Here is an 18,456-nt window from a genome sequence, read left to right as displayed (position 1 = left end):
AAAAATTTAAAGCAGAAAATAAAATTTAAAAATTCCTAAAATTAAAAAGTCTAAAAACAAAATGCTAAATTACAATAAATACAAATATCATGTAAGCATGATGCAAAATGCAAACTATTTTAAAAGTGTAAATTATAAATATAAAAGAAAATTTAAAAAAAAATCCAAGTTTACAAAACTCAATTATTTTAAAAAAGATATTCATACAACCAAAAATTCTAAACTAAAAACTATATCTTTTAATTATAAAATGTAAAAGTATAAAAATAAAATTCAAGCGTATAAATAAAAATATTAAATTTTAACCTCATTATTACAATGAAATATAAAATTAAGAAAAATGCAAAATGACTTATTAATTGTGGTAAGTTTTACATTTAATTTGATAGTGTAGCTGCACAAACTGATGAAAACAAATGTGTTTTCTGGACAAAAGTATTGAGATTCACCTATTTGTTATTAAGAACTGTTGCCATAAAATCAAGCACCCAGTCACACAGCCTATTTGTGACATAATGGGTTTCCTAATGGGCTCGCTCAATTTGTGTCTGGCTCTTAAAGGATGTAGTGAGTTCAGTGATCCACTGCTCAGTATGAACATCTGGAACAGGACAAATATTATACGAAAAGCATAACAGGACCACTTTAAATTATTGGACTACAACAAGTGCATAAAGCAGGCACGCACGCACACACACACACAAAAACATGCAACACACCTAAGTTTTGTTTTTAAATATTTTATTCAAAAAAAGCCAAAAGCTCATCTCCAGAATTTCAAACCATCTGTATCAATGTTCCTCGAGTGGCGGACAGTCCCTTCACCTCACCGAGATTGGCGTTATGGCTCAAATAACAGCCCTGTACGTCTGGGTGGAGTTTGGGTGGAGCAGATATATCACCAATGCACAAAAAGGACAAATTTCAAACAGCCGGCCAGGTTGAGAAAATCTTATCTACCTATTTTTTTTTTTTTTTTTTTAATGCACACACCTCTGGGAAATGACAGCCACTGATCATTACTTTATTTAACGTTGTTTTTCCTGCTATGAACTCTGAGGTGCTGCTTTAACCTGATTTAAATGTGAGCCAGAGCTCTGGGGCTGCGTTTACCTTCTGGAGGAACTTCATACAGTACACAGATTAAGAGTTTCACTCCAAAACCAGGAAAGCAAAGCTTTAAAAACACGCGCCAACACCACAGCAGAAGACCTTTCTTTGCACAAAACTGCCAGAGGACTTCAAAAATCTCTGTGACTGTCAGCGATTGAAACGTGTCTATAACAGGTTTATATTTTCATACATAATTACAGAATGAAACCCTCAAACATATTAAAATAAAGACACTGGAGATATACATGGCATATCATTCACACACACTAATACTGAATACAACATATACACGTAAAGAGCAAGTCCTTTAAAAATGGGTTCAAATCTGAAGTAGTTTCATTTCAGGTTGGTTATTATCATCTTACAATATGGTGCAGTTTAAGAAACATGGCACACGGAGGATGATCAACATAAACTCTTATGTTGTCCACTTCTTATGATGGACTGTCCACTAATCCAGCTGTTTATGAGCCCTGAATGTCACACAAAACAGGTGGAATGAAACGTCTAACCTGTTTCTTTTCTCCCCAAACATGAAAATGAAAGCTTAAAAGGAAGAGTTCATCCAGAAATCCCTGACTATCACCACGCTTACACCGGGCATCGACAGGTGAGCTCACTTTTAATCTCAGCTACAATCGAAAAGGACAAATATTTAATGGCTCTACCGCAGCTCAAGCAAGCTGACGAAAAGATGGCTGTCCCAGCCTCATTAATTTGTATGTACTGGACATAAAATATAAATCATTTTAATACAAGGGGTGCTACGAAAGTATAGCGCCACAAATGGGAGGTCTGTACAGCTGTCAAATTAATCCAGAATTATGGCTTCTAATAAACATGACGACCAGGATCAAAAGAATGTAAAAGAAATTCTTTTTAAGCAACCACCTGTTTCTCCAAAATAGGGTTTTTGTGGGTTTCTCAGGTGCTTCACACGTACAGAATCATCCAACAGATGCTGAACATCATGTCTGTTTTCCATACAGTGAAAGATCCCCAAAACATGTGGCCTGCTTCATAAGCCTCATAATTTCCCTTTAAAGGTGGTTAAGTGAAATTATTGTGTTTAAAATTACCCACAAGCTCCCTCAGAATGTAAAGAAACAAGTCCTACGTGTTGTGTTTATGAGATGTCAACTCAGGCTGAACTAGGGCTGAGCTGTACTTTGACGTTATACCAGTTTCTACCACAATATGGGTGCAGTGAGTCAGTGTGGCCTTTGTTTAGTCAGACAAATTATTAAGAAAACATTTTTCTTAACAGAGAAAGCCCCTGAGGAAATGGTGATAGGACTAAAAAGAAATAAAACGCTGCCCCCTGCTGATGAAAACCAAATTCTGCATTTTTTGAATTTGACTGTTTTAACAAAAAAATAGATACCGGTAAGATTTGTCTTAAAAGTTAAACAAATAGATGAGATACTGTATTAAATGATAATGATTATAGTTCAATCATAACTTGAGCTGTTGTGAGTGACAGCAACCAGATGTGGGTCGCATGTTAATGCCAGGTGTTAATACAGCATATCTGTTTCAGCTTCCTAACCAAACTGAGGATATGGTACTCCACCCCATCGACCAAATACGGCCACTTCTGGCTCAAAAAGAAAAACATAACAGCAGATGAAATGTTGAAACTCCAAAAAACAGGTGATCCCATGGTGGCTACAACCCTAATATTTAGTTTCCTTTCCAATATAACCCAAATAAACTGCTTGTGTATGTACTGTGTAGTGTACAAATATAAAGGATATAGGCAAATTTTTTACTCCAAAGATCCATGTTTACAGGGTTATAGAAGGCAAATAGCAGAAGACCTCAAATTGGGCATTTTTAGCACGATCAGAAACAAACCGACCTGCTAAACTTGACAGCTTGCTCCAACCTTTTATTGTCAGGAGGAGTTATATTTAATCTATCTTGGTAAAGAGGTGGGGCACATTCAAAAGAAGAAGATCAACTCAAACTTTCAAACTATCAAATCCCATACAGTCATCGGCCCAGAACAAAAAACAGCGGGTACTGAAAATAGAGATTAACAAGGAAACCTGAAACTCGAGGGTTGAACTGAAACAGAGCAAACCTTTTTATTCTGGGTGAACTAATCCTTTTACTGCAGCTGCTTATTATAGGATCATTTATTTCTTCTGAAATAACTACATGGATGATTAAAAACAGGCAGGAAAAAGAACGTTTTTCTTGGTAAATGTGGGCTGAATTCATCCCTGCACTTCAGAGAACCGGTGGTCCATGTCCTCGGCCTGTTCGCCTGCCTGCCCACACACACATGGAAGCCCTAATTGAGTCCGTTTTGATCCAGATGGTTTGAAACTGAACAAAAATACGTACATACATACAAAATAAAATACAAAATAAGTAAAAGAGGAGGAAGAAATAAAAGGCTTTAGAAATGTGGGAGGTTTAATTGTTCCAAAGTCCGCCAGTCTGTTCTTGATACACCTCGATGACGTCCTCGTCCTCCATTCCCAGCTGGCATTAACACACAGCACAGAGACACGTTTTAGTACAACAGTAATTCACTTCCTGTTATTTGCAGCTCACCAAATCCTGCCTCACATCCAACCCCAACCCCTTCGTCACTACGTCCATGAACCCTCTCCCTGAGACTCGCCCCACCCACTCCTTTGATTTAGATGATAGACCCCAGGTATTTAAACTCATCTACCTTCACTTTTCCACTTGGCCCTTTCTCTAATTCACACACACATATTCTATCTTGCTTGTACTGATTTTAATCCCTCATCTTTCCAGAGCACACCTCCACCTGTCTGGGCTCTCTTCCACCTGCTCCCTACTCTCACTACAGGTCAGTGTCATTTGCAAACAAACTGACCTCATCTGTCAACACGTCCATCAACCCTACAAACATGGTTATCAGAGCTAATGCCTGATGTTATTCTACTTGATGTAATCTGTTAGTGCAGTGGATAAATGCATAGCTGCATTAATACATCAGAATGTTTGACTAACATAAAAAAAAAAAAATCATTCATACAGGTGCTTAAAGCATTCATAATAAAGTTTAAGGGCCATGCAAACAAGTTTTATACAAGTTTCCAAGGGAAAAAACAAATAAAAACAAAAATAGGAAATAATGAGATGGATTTAAGATATGAGAGGAACCTGGAAAAAACTGGAGCGTTCACAGGGTTGCAAATTTAAACACTTTCCACAGTGTAACACAAAGTCAGTTAAACTTCAGGGATATCAGTGTGTCCAGTTAGGAAGCAGAAACCACCCAGAATCCATTTCAGCCGCTTTAATTTAATTGAACTGTTTAGCAGACTGATTTCTCTCTAGTTTAGCTTTGTGTTAGTGTCCTTGTCACTGCTGCAGTGCTGGAGCCCTGCAGACCATTCAGAATGATCAGGTAATCCAGCTCTTCCAGGACAAGACAAAACAGCTTGTTATGCCTTACAGCACATTTTCAAGAGTGGAGGAGATAATCAGGGGATGGGCTGTCACACAAGCAAAGGTCCAGCAGCAAGACAACCTCCAGCGAGCTGTTAGTGAGCATGTTTCTGACCATAGCTGGACTGGCCATCGGGCCTCCCCCTTGTTTAGCAATCACGTGATTTTTGCGCTTTGCATGCCGGGAACTCGTGGCAAAACAATCCAAGTACTGCATCAAATGCAAGCATTTGCAGCAACGCAAAACGTTCATTCTCCGGTTCCAATACCTTCTTGTTTTTTCTTTGCCGCACAAAAAAGGAATGTACAAAAGAAAAGGAGAACAAGGACAAAGACAGACTCGACTAAGAAAGACAAAGAAAAGATACGAGGAAAAAAATCAAAGGAGTGAAAGGGTCAGACCCTTACGAGCACACAGAGTGGACAAAAGACGTTAGCGTGCTGCCCAACTTTCACCACGCTCAGATTTATAATCATACGGTTCTTGGAGTGAGTGCATACACTCATGAAGTTCAGTAACTTCAGGTCACTGCAACAAGCCCAGGTACAGTTTACCGACGGATGGGTGCAGGACCTTGAAACGCACCGTGTAGAACGAAAGACCATCGTACGAACAAAGGTAAGTTTACCAGTCTCACAAATCGTCTTCATAAATACACAATCGCAAACCGTTTATTAATATAACCTTTGAGCTCAACGGTAATTAATTAGTGGAAATAATTTCTGGTAGCATCACAGAAATGTAGCAGTGACAATAATACTGTATGCTGTAATCGCACTGGGCAATTAGTGATACAAAAAACCTGTTTTATCCTGTGAATAAAAGTATATGTTTTTGTCAATGTACCATAATAACAGAAGCGAAACGCAATATTGTGTCAGGACAATTCACTATTTATGCACAATAAATAAAGGAGCGACAATTTCTGTTCGGCGCCAGACTTGCTTGTAACCTATATCACCAATTATGTTAAGAAAAATGACGTATTAACTACTACAAAACTCTGACCTTTGTGGAAATGCTTGGAGCAGACTAACATGTGAGCTGGAGTGTTCTGAGACGTTATATTTGGTATATCCAGACCATCCGTCGGCTCTTACTTCGGAAACATGGCTTAAAAAAAAAATTTCTCTTCAACGACGTAATCCGATAAAAAAACAAACAAAAAAAACAAAACAAAAAAAACCGATCTCTTTACCCGTCGGCTTCCCGTGGCTGTCATGCGACCGGCTATTGCAGTTAATAATACAACAGCTTCTTGCCATTTTTTGTGTTTCTTTTTATCGCTGTGTAACTGAGTTCAATTGAAAGCCTGCGTGCGCTAGTACCTCTTGCCACAAGTTCCCAGAATCCTTTGCGGTTTTACCCCTGAATGACGTCACATTTTCAATCTTTATCCTGGTGGGCCGGTCTCTAGTCAAAATGCCCGGGCCGATTTTTTGACCCAGTCCAGCCTTGTTTCTGACCAACAATCAGAAACACACTTCATGAGGATGATATGAGGGCCATGCACTCACAGCGACAAACTGTATTTTATTTGCTGAAATATCTTGGTCGTTTGAGATTAACAGCACTTTATAAATAGTTACTACTCCCTTTCCAGAAGGTGTCATCACACTGGGTACCCCCGCTTGTTTGATTTGGCAGAACGTTATGTTGGATGCCCTTCTTGACCCAATACAAAACAAAAGCACGAAATAACAAAAAGGAAATAAGGACGAGATAATCAGTGCAACACATATTGATAAAAACTGCAGTTTCTCTTATGGCCACTCAAGACTGACTAGTAAAAAAAAGAAAGAAAGAAAAAGAAAGGAGGGACTCTGGATAAATGTGGGGAAGAGCTTAAGAGGACAGTAAAGCCTGAAGATGAAAGGTTACCTCTTTGGGAGTCTGGTTGTCTGCGATTCTCTGTCCTTCAAACAGAAACCTTAGCGTGCTCGCTGGGACGCCCTGGAGGGAAAACACAAACATACAGAGGTTGGTTTTTATGTTTGTTTCTTTTTTTAAAGTGACTTACTCCTGAGCTCTCAGCCCTCTCTGTGTGTGGCCTGCAGTCAAACTTGTGTCACTGAGTAACTGGGAGTGACTGATTTACCTGTCTCTGGCTGTATGACTCCTTCAGCTTCTTTAGATGTGTTGTCATTTTCACCTTAAAGTGGATTTCACTGCTGTCCTGTGGAGGCAAGCAAGGCAGTGATAAGAAACACAATCCCAGGAACTTTATTGTGTTTATGAACCGCCGCTTGCCTGACAATAACCTTCACTTTATATTGTGTCAAGTCAGATTCCACAGCGCAGGCGGACTGTAACACTTAATAACTTGACTCCGTGTCATACACTTCTTTGTGTTGTTCATTGTAAAAGCGTTTCCTAGCATGAATTCTGCTACAATGTCTCAAAGGTTTTAGAGGACTTGGTTCACTGGTGTGTCAAAGATAAGAGACTTTATTAATATTTCCCACTTCTAATTAATACGGGGTTAAATTTTTCATCTCTTTTTTCAGTTATTTTAGAAATCAAAATGTTTTGAGAGTCTGAAACAGTTTAAAATATTCCACAGCCGTCCCTCTCCCCAGCCACCTTCTCCAGTTTATCAGAGGGAACACCGAGGTGTTACCAGGTCAGTCGAGAGATAGAATCGTTTCAGCGACTCCTGGGTTTGGGCCTCCTCCTGGTAGGACATGACTGGAACATCTCCCCGGGCTCCTTTGGGCCAGGCACACACCTCTTGATGTTGTGCTGTTTCCACCACAGCCGGGTTGAAGCCACAATTGTGCAGTCGTGTTAGTTTTTACCACTGATAACCTCATTATATCAGTACAGAAGCTCAGAGAGTCACGTTGCAACAGTTTGGAAAGATGTCGTGTCTTTTATCTAAGACCGATATTCCAAAATTACCCAAATAATCCTAAAAGCAGATGTTTCTGTTACAATTCATATTTATGTAGCACCAAATCACAACAACAGTCGTCTCAAGGCATTTTATATTGTAAGGTAAACACCCTACAATAATACAGAGAAAAACCTCAACAATCAACAAGCACTTGGTGACAGTGGGAAGGAAAAACTCCCTTTTAACAGGAAGGAACAAATTCAATCTGAAGAAAAATCTGGTTCGTAACATATTTGACTTATTTTAATTTTGTGCAAAGACACCCAACCTATTTAGAATACTGAAACATCAGAAATCACAAGGCAACGCCTCAAGTCAAAGTTTAAAAACACAGACTTACATACATTTTTCCATCCATTGGGCAGCAGTAGGGGAGGCATATTTGAACTATTCGTGGCAGGAAACATTTTTATGACTAAAAATATCACAACATCACATAGAAATGTACAGCACTCGCTCACTTGAAAGGTGATGTGCCAACGCTGCCAAACAGAGTCTGTGGAGAGATAGGAATAAAAACTATCCGAGTTTCCCTGAACCACTCGTGTAGTTAGCTTCTAGCTTCTAAGCCCCTTGCAGTCATACTATTCTTACAAGCATCAGCTTGTATTCGTTTGTCTGGAAACTGGTTTAATTAAACACGCATATTAATCACCCGCTATTGTCCTTTCCGTTTTTGGTGTGGCGTAGGACCTGGGTCATGACAGTGACAGTAATATTTATCTTTAACTTTGTCTATTGTGTCCTTTGATGAAATTGTTGCCGAGCATGACTTAGCCCACAGCCAGTTCTTTAGATATTCACAACTGATTTTATTAGAACACAGCAAACCAGTCCTTGTCCATTCCAGGCGTATCAACACTCGAAGAAATGATGGTGAAGGGGCTTGACTTCTAAAGTGTATAATGAACTCGCCAGAAACGTCAGTAAAGAAGCTTGAGTCCTGGAGAGAGGACCTACAGGAGAACATCTCTATTGAAGAGTGTGAGAGGACTTGTGCCAAGGCACAATCACAAACAGTGAACACTCATTTAAATTTCTTGCAGTACAACTGGTTAAAGCATACTTTACGCTTTCTACAGTACCATCCCAGATGTTTGCATAAAATGTGACAAGGAAAAGTGAACGATTTTCCCATGTTTGTGGCAGTGTCCTGAAATTTGAAAAATTCTGTGAAGAAGTAAAACAATGCACTGAAGAAATATTAGAAATAAAAATACATTTAGAACCAAAACTTTTTCTGCTGGGTATTTACCCAGCTAATTGTAACATAACAAGGAAGCATCAGCTATTTTTAGACATAAGGCTGCTGATGGCCAAGAGAATGCCTGCAATTGCTTGGAAAGAGGTGGATAGACCAAGGATGGGTAAATGGATTTCAGAATTAACATCAACTCTGCCCTTAGAAAAGATCACCTACGCAATCAGGGGTAAACAACGAAGCTTTGACAGCATCTTCAAAAAAAAACTTTCTTGCAAATAAAGACTTTCCCGTTTGGTGGGAGCCTTTGGGGATGACTCATAAGTGGCCCTCTGCAGTCCATTTGGGATTATGTTTACTGCTTGGCATTGAACGACTACTTTGTAATTTACGTGTAACGTATACCTGCGAGTGTGAGTAATGTATGGTGGGAGTCCCACACAGTTATCCCCCCCACCTTTTTTTTCCCTTTCATGGTGTTATATGTACCATTGCAGTATATGTAAGTTGTGTATGTAAGTTTACAAGGCTCGCAAAATTTCAAAATCTCTGGTAGCCCTTCGGGCAGGCATTCTTCAGTTTTTGGTAGCCCAAAATAAATTTAAGTAGCTCGAAAAAAAAAGACAGCAATTTTTTTATGTTTTGTTTCCGTTACAATATTATACTTTAATGTATAATATTGAAACGGAAACAAAAATTAATCAAAAAAATTGTTAAAATACAAATCACAACAACTGTATAAAAATTACAACCATCAACTCAAATACTTGGTTCAAATTGAACAGAAATTTCTATGAACTTGTAAGAACTGTGTAGGACATGAATCAGTCTGTGTCAGATCCTGAATTTGAAATTTCCACTGAAGTCACGGGTAAGAGACAAGTGGAACCAAGATCTAGGCCATTTGCTTTTTGAAGTTTGCAAAGACTGCTAAATTTTGCCAGTGGTAGTTCACTCTTTGCAACATAGTACGCTGTTCTAAACAGCTTTTTCAGGAGTTCTTGTTGTGCTTGGTTTATTTTTAGTATGTTTTTTACAATTGCTGTTTGTTCTGGGAAAGATACTGCAGACTGGGAAATAATGCATTTCTTGCATTTCTCATGGGTTCTGATGAGGTCTTTCTTAAAATTACTGGTCCCAGTAACAAAGGCGCTTGTCGACTCAGAAATCAAATGAAACTCACAACACACCTGGCAGAACATCATGTTTTTTAGCTCGTCATATTCCAGCCACAGAAATTCTTTTGTCCATGAAACCAAAAAAGCTGCGCTTTCTTTTTGCCTCAGTCTGATTTGTCATAACTTTTCCGTTTTGCGGTAGGCTTTTCTTTGGCTGCCCCTTCTTCACCCTGACCTGTCTTATTTGGCTGAGCAGAACTAAAATAAAAGCGTAAATCCTGCTGCTTTTACACACGTACTTACATAACGATCAGCGATTCTTTGCGCACTCAACCTCTCACATGTTTAAGCTTGCTGCGGGAGATTTCACTTGTCATGTTTGAATAGTAAGCTAATGAGTGATAAGACGATGTCAGAGGAATTGGTGCACAATTAATCGCCACTCACCAATCAGTGCTGCTGCTCTCTACACACCGTTCGCGCGATTGCAAAATGAAATTGAAAGCAAAAAACAAGCACAAATTCAGACGCAATTTCAATATGTCACATATTGACAGTGGCTCATCGATGCCAATGACATAATTACTCAGCTACATTGGCGAAAGAATGCAAAAGCATAGACATTTATTTTCCTTCCTATGATAGCCCGACGAGCAGGGCTGAGTTAGATTTTGGTAGCCCGACTGGAAAAATCGCTAGCCCCGGGACGTCGGGCTAGCGATTTTGCGAGCCCTGGTTTAGCTACTTGTTTTGTTATGTTTTAGTGGTTGTGTACAGGTGTTATGTTCGAAAATAAATAAAGACACTGTTGGGAAAAAAAACCCCACTTTGTCTTATTGTGCATTTTGTCTCATTTTGGCAAATACATTATACTCATAATACATTAAAGGCAAGGTGGAGGAAGTTTAAAACTATAGAAAAAGAATAATTCCATCATTATTTAAGATGTTCGATTTCACAGTTACTGTCATTATGGTGTACAGCATCAAGCCTAGCCCTTAAATAGACTGATCAGATCTCAGCAGCCTGAACACAAAGTTTTCAATATGCTGAAAGCTAAAAAAAACACACTTTTACAAACAGAGACAGAGTGTAAAAATATAGAGGAAATGTCTTTAGCCATTAGGGTCAAAGGACTGAGAAGGAAAGATGACTCACTGTGGTTGTTTATGTTGTAATCCATTAAGTGCCAATCATTCCTACTTTATAGTTGTTAGAGCTAGTAGTGAAACTTAAAAAAAAATCCTAAAATAACTGAACATTGTCAGACAAAACTAAGCAGCAAAAAATAAAACACACTATGGAAACCAATTGAAACTAATTTCAAAGCAAAAAATACAAATGTGGAAAATGATGTGCTCACTGAGTGGCTAAACATTTTTGTGAGGAGGATTCATGGGATTTATCAAGCCTGGAAAAAATCTGAGCTAAAACAAACAGATGATTAGCTGCTGTAGGAAACTGTGTGGTTATTAAAATCCACTGTGAAAGAGAAGAGGATGACCTTCCTCAGGGTGAGTTAAACGCACCTATACGTGCGGCTCTTTCCACCCAGAAAACATCACGGTTGACAGCAGAGATGCGAATCCAATGAAGTGAAATTACGAGGATACATATCCAAGCTTTCTTTGTGTTAGCCGGCTTGACAAAGCCTAAAAGCTCTTCCAGAGATAATGGGTGTCAAGGCACTTATCATCTTTCTCCATTAACTCAGGCTTTCTGCTTCACCCTCCTCGCATGTTAACATGAAAGGGACTGTTCATTGTGTCATTTCACGCTTCCTCCTCACAAAATGGATCAACTGAGCACCGTCCACTCCAATCAGAGACTTTATCACTGAGATCTTTTCTTTAATTAGTGAGTTCATGAGTTACTTTATGAATAAATATATCCATTTTCCCACCCAGTGTGCTTTAAGTCAGCTTATTAGCTACACATTAGAGCTCTGATACTCAAGACTACTGAGTATGTTCACATCTGACTGTCTCCAGTAACATAATAAAGGAGGAAATCTCTGCTTTGTTGCCAGGCCAAAGTTAAATTATCTGTACTGATTGAACAGAACTTGGTGAGCAGCAACCTCCCAATATAACCGCTCAGTTTTCTAATCCATGCCATTAACTGCAAATCCACCAGTGTAGAGCAGATTTAGCAGCATTACGACCTAACAAAGACATCTACAGATTCTCTGCGTCTCCGACTGAATTCCTTTAAATTTCAGAATTAAAGCGACGCACAGTTTGCACGGCTGTAACCTTTTATGAAGGCTTCACAGAACAGAATAGCTACTTTCTTGTCATTCAGAACATAGACCAGTTTGCACACATCAGAATGAAATTTAGGGGCATTTACTCACCATGAGACTGTAAGGTATAAAGCATTTAAAAAAGAAGGATATTTACATGTAAGAATAGAGGAAAAATCTGTCTATATAAACATTCACAGTAAAAAAAAACCCAAACTGAATAGGATCTTAAAAATATACTGCACAGCAATACAGCAGCCAAACAAAGCAGCGCACACTCACCATTCCAGACATACTGGACTGTCCTACATATATGGTCAATTTCAGAAGTTTGCCTCATGCATATATGGAGCAGGGGAGGGGTTACTGTGAGGGGTCATATCTGAAGGTGCATGGCAGACCGTCTTTGGTGGCTTTGTGGCCAGCATCTGTGACATTCAGTGGTCTTTTTTGTTTTGTTAATGCCACACAAAGCAAAACAAACAAAAACGACGACACTACACACTAACGGTTCACTACACACACGCTAAATGTCTCAAATCTCTCAACTTGCCGTTTTCTTTTTCAGCACCATCACTCCCACAACTTCCTCAGCAACCAAATGCCATGTGTTACCATATAACTTTTTCAGGAAAGTCACGTTTTGTTTTGTTCTCATCTCAAGCACTTTCTGTGTGCAAGCGCTGACTATCTAAGAAAAAGCATAGCTTCAATTATTTATCACAGCTCTGGTTTTATCAACTCAAAGTCTGTTTTCCCCTTCAGAAACACAACAAATAAACAGATTTCCCTGACGTTTGTGACATACAGTTGTATATCGTAGGGCTGCAACTAAAGGACTATTTTGGTAGATGACTAATCTACAAATTTTTCTTTGATTAGTTAGTTGGTCAACGGCTATTTTAATAACTTGGGCAAACCTCCTGTTCTAGGCTCCAGTACTTCACCTGCTCAAGCCTGCCCACCTGTGAATATCACCCTGCTGTCTTGTCCCACAGCAAATTAAAATAATGACCCAGGAAATATTTGTTCATATTAGGGCTGCCACAAAAGATTATTTTGATAGTTGACTAGTCACCGATTATTTTTGCGATTAGTCGACTACTCAGATTCTGCATCCACTGGACGTAAAACGTACAGCTTATTGCACCAGCAGCATCTGCTCTTATATAACTATCATTAGCTTACAGCTTTAAGTGTTTAAGGTATGTGCTAACTAAAAATAAAGACAAGATGATAGTTTATTACATTTTAATGAAATTTGCAGATTGTTTAGGTGAAGTTTAATAAACTCAGCCGTCTGCTCCTTGCTATCTAAAATATAACAGGACACCGGAGTAAATTCTCGAGCATCTCACACTTCCGATAATCAGTTTTCTGCTTGACGCTTATTCAGCTGTGTGAAAACAATAACTTTAATCTGAGCCAAACCGATTCACTCAGGAACAAATAAAATACTAAAAAAGCCAAACAATAACATTTTTAAGTTATCTAAGTCACTTATATATGTTTAACCGGAGTAGCGAAAGACGGCGGTGGGTTTGAAAACGATTTGCCGAGAGTCCGGTGTTCTCACGGCTCTAGTGAGCCTTGAACCCCGGCTAGCTATCGAGCTAGTGGGTAACAGACGTCTCTGAAAACGTTGGAGTGCTTTTGAAAATATGTGGTGTCTTGATAAACTGAGCAGATATTTGAGGTTTACACAGCTACATTCTCGCCTGAAAATATGTTAAACGTTTATTTTGTGACCCAGAAAGAATAATAAGAGTAAGATTAAAACTAACTAGCCATTTTTGGAAACTGAGCAGGGCCGCGCTATGAATTCTGGGATAGGCTGGGCCACGAAGCGACCCATCCTTCAAATCTGAGGAAAAGCAGGGCGCATTTATCGGCCGCATATGTCGGAGTCTTCGAATTTGTGTCGCTGTAACGTAATCGGCCTACAAATGCAGCCTCAGGAGGATGCGGTTCCTGAATTTGGACACAGCTACGATACCGGACACTGCTTCTTCTTCTTCGGGGTTTAACGGCAGCTGGCATCCTTGTACATGCTGTGCTGTCATCTTCTGTTTCAGTCCCTTATTACACTTTTAAATTCTACTACTTATTCTTGCGTCTTTCGGGATCTTACAAAGCTTCAAACGACGCGTCGACTATTAAATTAGTCGTCAACGATTTTGATAGTCGACGTAATCGTGACTAGTCGACTAATCGTGGCAGCCCTAGTTCATATAAAAAAGCTCTTCTATACGTGCTCAATGTTAAACTGTTTGACTATATACATAATTAATTACTGATATGGTCAAAACCACAGATTAACTACCTAACGTTAGGTGGAAGCGATTTACTATTCAGAATAAACACTAATATTAATGTGAGTCACTCGTTAAACACGCCAATGCCAAAAGATAATAAATAGCCAATAATAGCCGATAACCTCAATTTGCTGATAAATCAGTCAGGCTCTAAGTGTAAGTGAATAAAACAGAAAGTCATGCGTGTCAAACTTGCTTCGTAGTAAAGGAACCAACTTAAAGGACCACCACCTTTGAGATATTGCAGCATCAATCAAGATAAAGCCAAATATTATATTTTTGTTAAAAGAGCCACTGAGTAGATTTATGGTTGTGGATCTGTAGTTTCAGTTTATGTACACTTTATTTACTATTAAAGTATAAATATACACCCCAAGAATCCTACAAATGCAAATATGCAAATGTTTGGTCAATGTTTTTCATAACAAAACAAACTGGTTATGTCTGATAAGACAGTGTAAAGTGACAGCCTTTACTCTAACAGTCTCTAACTCTTCCCTGGAGCTAACTCTACAATGACACTGTTACAAAAAGAAAATGTAACAAAATAACGCTAAAAATATGTAAGAAAGCATCATTAATATCATCTAACATATACACACCTGACCAATCACTTTTAATTTGATGTACTCTCCGTCTTTTTTATCCCCTCCGTCTTGGCTGGATGGTTTTGTCTCCTAAAAATAAACAAACAAACCGTAAATAAACAAAACACCTCCAAGCACGACACACACACACTCATATATATAAATATTTATTTAATTCCAGCGCGACTCGACACCCGAGTGTCACTGCTTTGGAAAACCATGTCACTCTGTTTTGTAACAGTTTCTGTTTCGTATTACTGCCAACAACCGTTGCTCCACAGCAGAACTTTAAATAAGAAACCAGAGCTAGCCGCTAGCTGCTAGCTGCTAAAAAAGCTGTGAATTCAGGCCCGAAGCTACACGAGCTAAGAGCTAGCATATTAGATAAGTCGATACGAGCCAGCGGGCATAAATAAAGACCAAGCAGCCTTTCCCCGTTTTCTGCTGGTGACAAAACAACACAGAGCCTTCGGAGCGCATTTCTTACCGTATCTGACATGCTTTTTCTCTGTGTGTGCCCAGGAAAATACACTGACAATAGATGAAGCGTTAGCTCACAGGCGCAGCTCCTGGTTGATGTTATTCGACAGCCGGAATTGACGCATGGGGTTGCTTCTTTCAAAAATAAGAGTCTCTCCAAAGTGAAGCACAGACATGATCGTTTAATTTTGAAAAATATAGTTGGGGTCGATAAGCTTTACTCTCAAAAGAGCAAATTTTACCCTATTTTGTTTGTAAAAAACAAACAAACCCAAAAACAAAACAACAACAAAAACACACTTGAGCCCTATAATAAAGCCTATTACATATAAATTACCCTGTATCCATGTTACTAATAGGTGTAAATGATTAAAATGTATTCCTATCTTCTTTATTACCAAATAAACTGAATAATTTTGGTACAAAATAACCAGTAATATGCTCTGCCGACCGCTTTGAGCCCTACTTGTGATTTTACAAATACAGAAATTTTTGACATAAGCTACTTTTACAACAGAATTTTTTTTTTTTTATTGCCAGTTTTGATGTAATTTTGACTAAAGTACAGATGTAGATTAACCTTGTTGGAAGTGAAAGAAACCAAATTTGTCCACATACTTAGTTAGAATTGTTAGCTGAGAAGACCCAAGGCTTGAGAATTCAGCAAACAGGCTGCACATTTTTACAGTCATAGAATATGAAGGGTTCCTTACACTAGTGCTGAATAAAGTTCCAAAAATAAATATCCACTGATCACATTTATATAGTGTTTTTAAAGGAAGAGGAAGCCATTGGAGATGGGTAAAAAAAAAAAAAAAAAAGCCACATGTAGCGCAGATTTGTGACCCTGAAACTGTGGCCTGTTGTTATGAGGCCAGGCTACGGTTTGTCTGTCCAAGAAGGCTGACCAAGATAAAAACAGCAAAGGTCCACATATTGGACAGCTGTATTATAACATATCACACGAAGAACTATATAAATGTATGTAACTTCATAAATGTGAATTTCCCCATAACAGGTTATTTTTACAACAAGTGGCTCTGTGGTGTAGTGGTTAAAAAATTTGAGAGGGTGGAAACACAAACTCAGTCTCCAGTCAGTGTACTCAGGATATGTGCTGGTCCCAAGCCTGGAAAAATGGGAGGGTTGTGTCAGTAAAGACATCTGGTGTGAACTCTGTGCCATGGCAACAACTTTTGCACATCTATCGGCTGTGGCACACGCTTGGGCACAGCCAAAAGTGTTGTTTCAAAAATCTTTTGATTCTTCTAAATCTACAAATTGTTACAACACTGAGTGAAACCCCCAATATCAGACAGCCCCCTATGAGCAAGCACTCGGTGACAGTGAGGAAGAAGAACTCCCTTTTAATAGGAAATGAACTTCCAACACACGCAGAATGAGGGCGGGTCGGCCATCTGCCCCGACTGGTCACCAAGGCAGACCATTTTACGATATAATATATGCATAATCTAATGTTTGACCATTAGGGTGTGATATAAATCTTTGCTGGATAGTAAATGCAAGTTTATGGGCACAGTAAACAATTAAACCCAATATTTATTTAAAAAGTATGGAAAAATATTTATAAAACATTTAAATGGAACATTCCTTTATTGGTAGTGTATTTTATGGACCCCTTTCCAGTGTACTGTTATAGCACAGAAAACCTTTTTTTTTTAAACTGGCTAATAACATGGTGAATACGCAGCACAGCATACAGATGTTTTATGTTTTTTAAAGAACAATGTTTATATTTTTATTGAATGAATGCTTGCAGTCTCTGTATTTGACTTTGGGTGTAACAATCCAAAGACCAAAACCATAAACCACAATCTAGATAACACTGGGTCTAAATGCAATAATAAACTTAGACAACATGAACAAAACTGACACTAAAATATAATTTAGAAACTGTTAGATGGAGAAATGTATTGTAAAGGGTCTTTTCCATATCATACTAGTTGTAGGCACATTGCAGAAAACATAGGGCTGTTTTTGTTTTTTACATTTTGGTAATGTCAGGATGTGACACACACACACACACACACACACACACACACACACACACACACACACACACACACACACACACACACACACACACACAATGACTCGCTGTGTGTTATTTCAGGATCATTTTAAAGCTGTTAAATATATAATAATGTCGACCCAACAGTAACCACTGATTCATTTCATTCTAAATTGTGACATAGTGACTTTATTTTTAAATTAACAAATTAATTTTGTCTGGCTAATAAGAATATAAACTAGATAAACATTGGCTTATTTGGAGCTTGAGTTTTTAAAATCAGTTTTGTCTCACCTGAGTGATATCAGAATTTCCATTTGTGCTTGGTCTAAACTGTCCCCATATATGTCACATTATTTTTAAGCGCCCAGACAAGTTGATTAAAGAGTTTGGCCTTTAATTAAAATTAAAAATACACATTTTTAATTAAAAATACAGATAAATATAATACATATTGATCAGTCCAATAGTGACATCAAGTTATTGGCCTTTTAAATGCTGGTGATGTGGATATATAACAAAATACTTTTATAATACATTAAACCTTTTGTTAAATTGTATTTCAAAAAATTAAACAACATGGGGCTATATAGGAAAGAAACAAAAAAAATACAAATCATATTATGCATTTGCAAAACTAACTTAAACAGAATTAAAATATTAAGGAAATCACTTTAAATTGACTCTTTTTCAGTTTAGTCCAGTTTCATCAACACGTCAGCCTCAGGTGTTAATTGTAATAATAGCAGTAAATACCACCATTACCTTACAAAGTGTATATAGATATATACCAGCTGTAAATAACTCAATTCATTCAAGTTCAATTCTAATGTGCAAAATTTTTATGTCGAGTCTCATTATTTACTTCCCTCAAAACTACATATGTTGATATATTTTTTATGCATTTGTGGGCATGACTGTGTGTATGTATATACATATATATGCATATTTTAATTTTATGCACCCCCTGAGAGAGTGTAGCTATAATTTTGTGCTTGCATAATTAATAATAATTAATTTAATCAAAAGACAC

At 38.1% G+C, this 18,456-nt stretch overlaps 1 protein-coding gene across 1 annotated transcript; it reads right to left on the bottom strand.

Moving 5' to 3' along the window:
- Positions 1–724: 724 nt before the first annotated feature.
- On the bottom strand, positions 725–15,554 carry sumo1 (small ubiquitin like modifier 1). Its single transcript, XM_026159285.2, has 5 exons — positions 15,399–15,554; positions 14,927–15,001; positions 6,648–6,725; positions 6,431–6,502; positions 725–3,606 (listed from the first exon to the last, which is right to left on the bottom strand). The coding sequence occupies exons 1-5, from the start codon at positions 15,408–15,410 to the stop codon at positions 3,538–3,540; spliced, it is 306 nt and encodes a 101-aa protein (XP_026015070.1). The 5' UTR covers positions 15,411–15,554; the 3' UTR covers positions 725–3,537.
- Positions 15,555–18,456: the final 2,902 nt, after the last annotated feature.

This window comes from Astatotilapia calliptera, chromosome 23, assembly GCF_964374335.1.
Source record: "Astatotilapia calliptera chromosome 23, fAstCal68.1, whole genome shotgun sequence".
NCBI classification, from domain to species: Eukaryota; Metazoa; Chordata; class Actinopteri; order Cichliformes; family Cichlidae; genus Astatotilapia; species Astatotilapia calliptera.
Note: the sequence above shows the minus strand (reverse complement) of the source record. Positions and strands in the feature narration are given on the sequence as shown.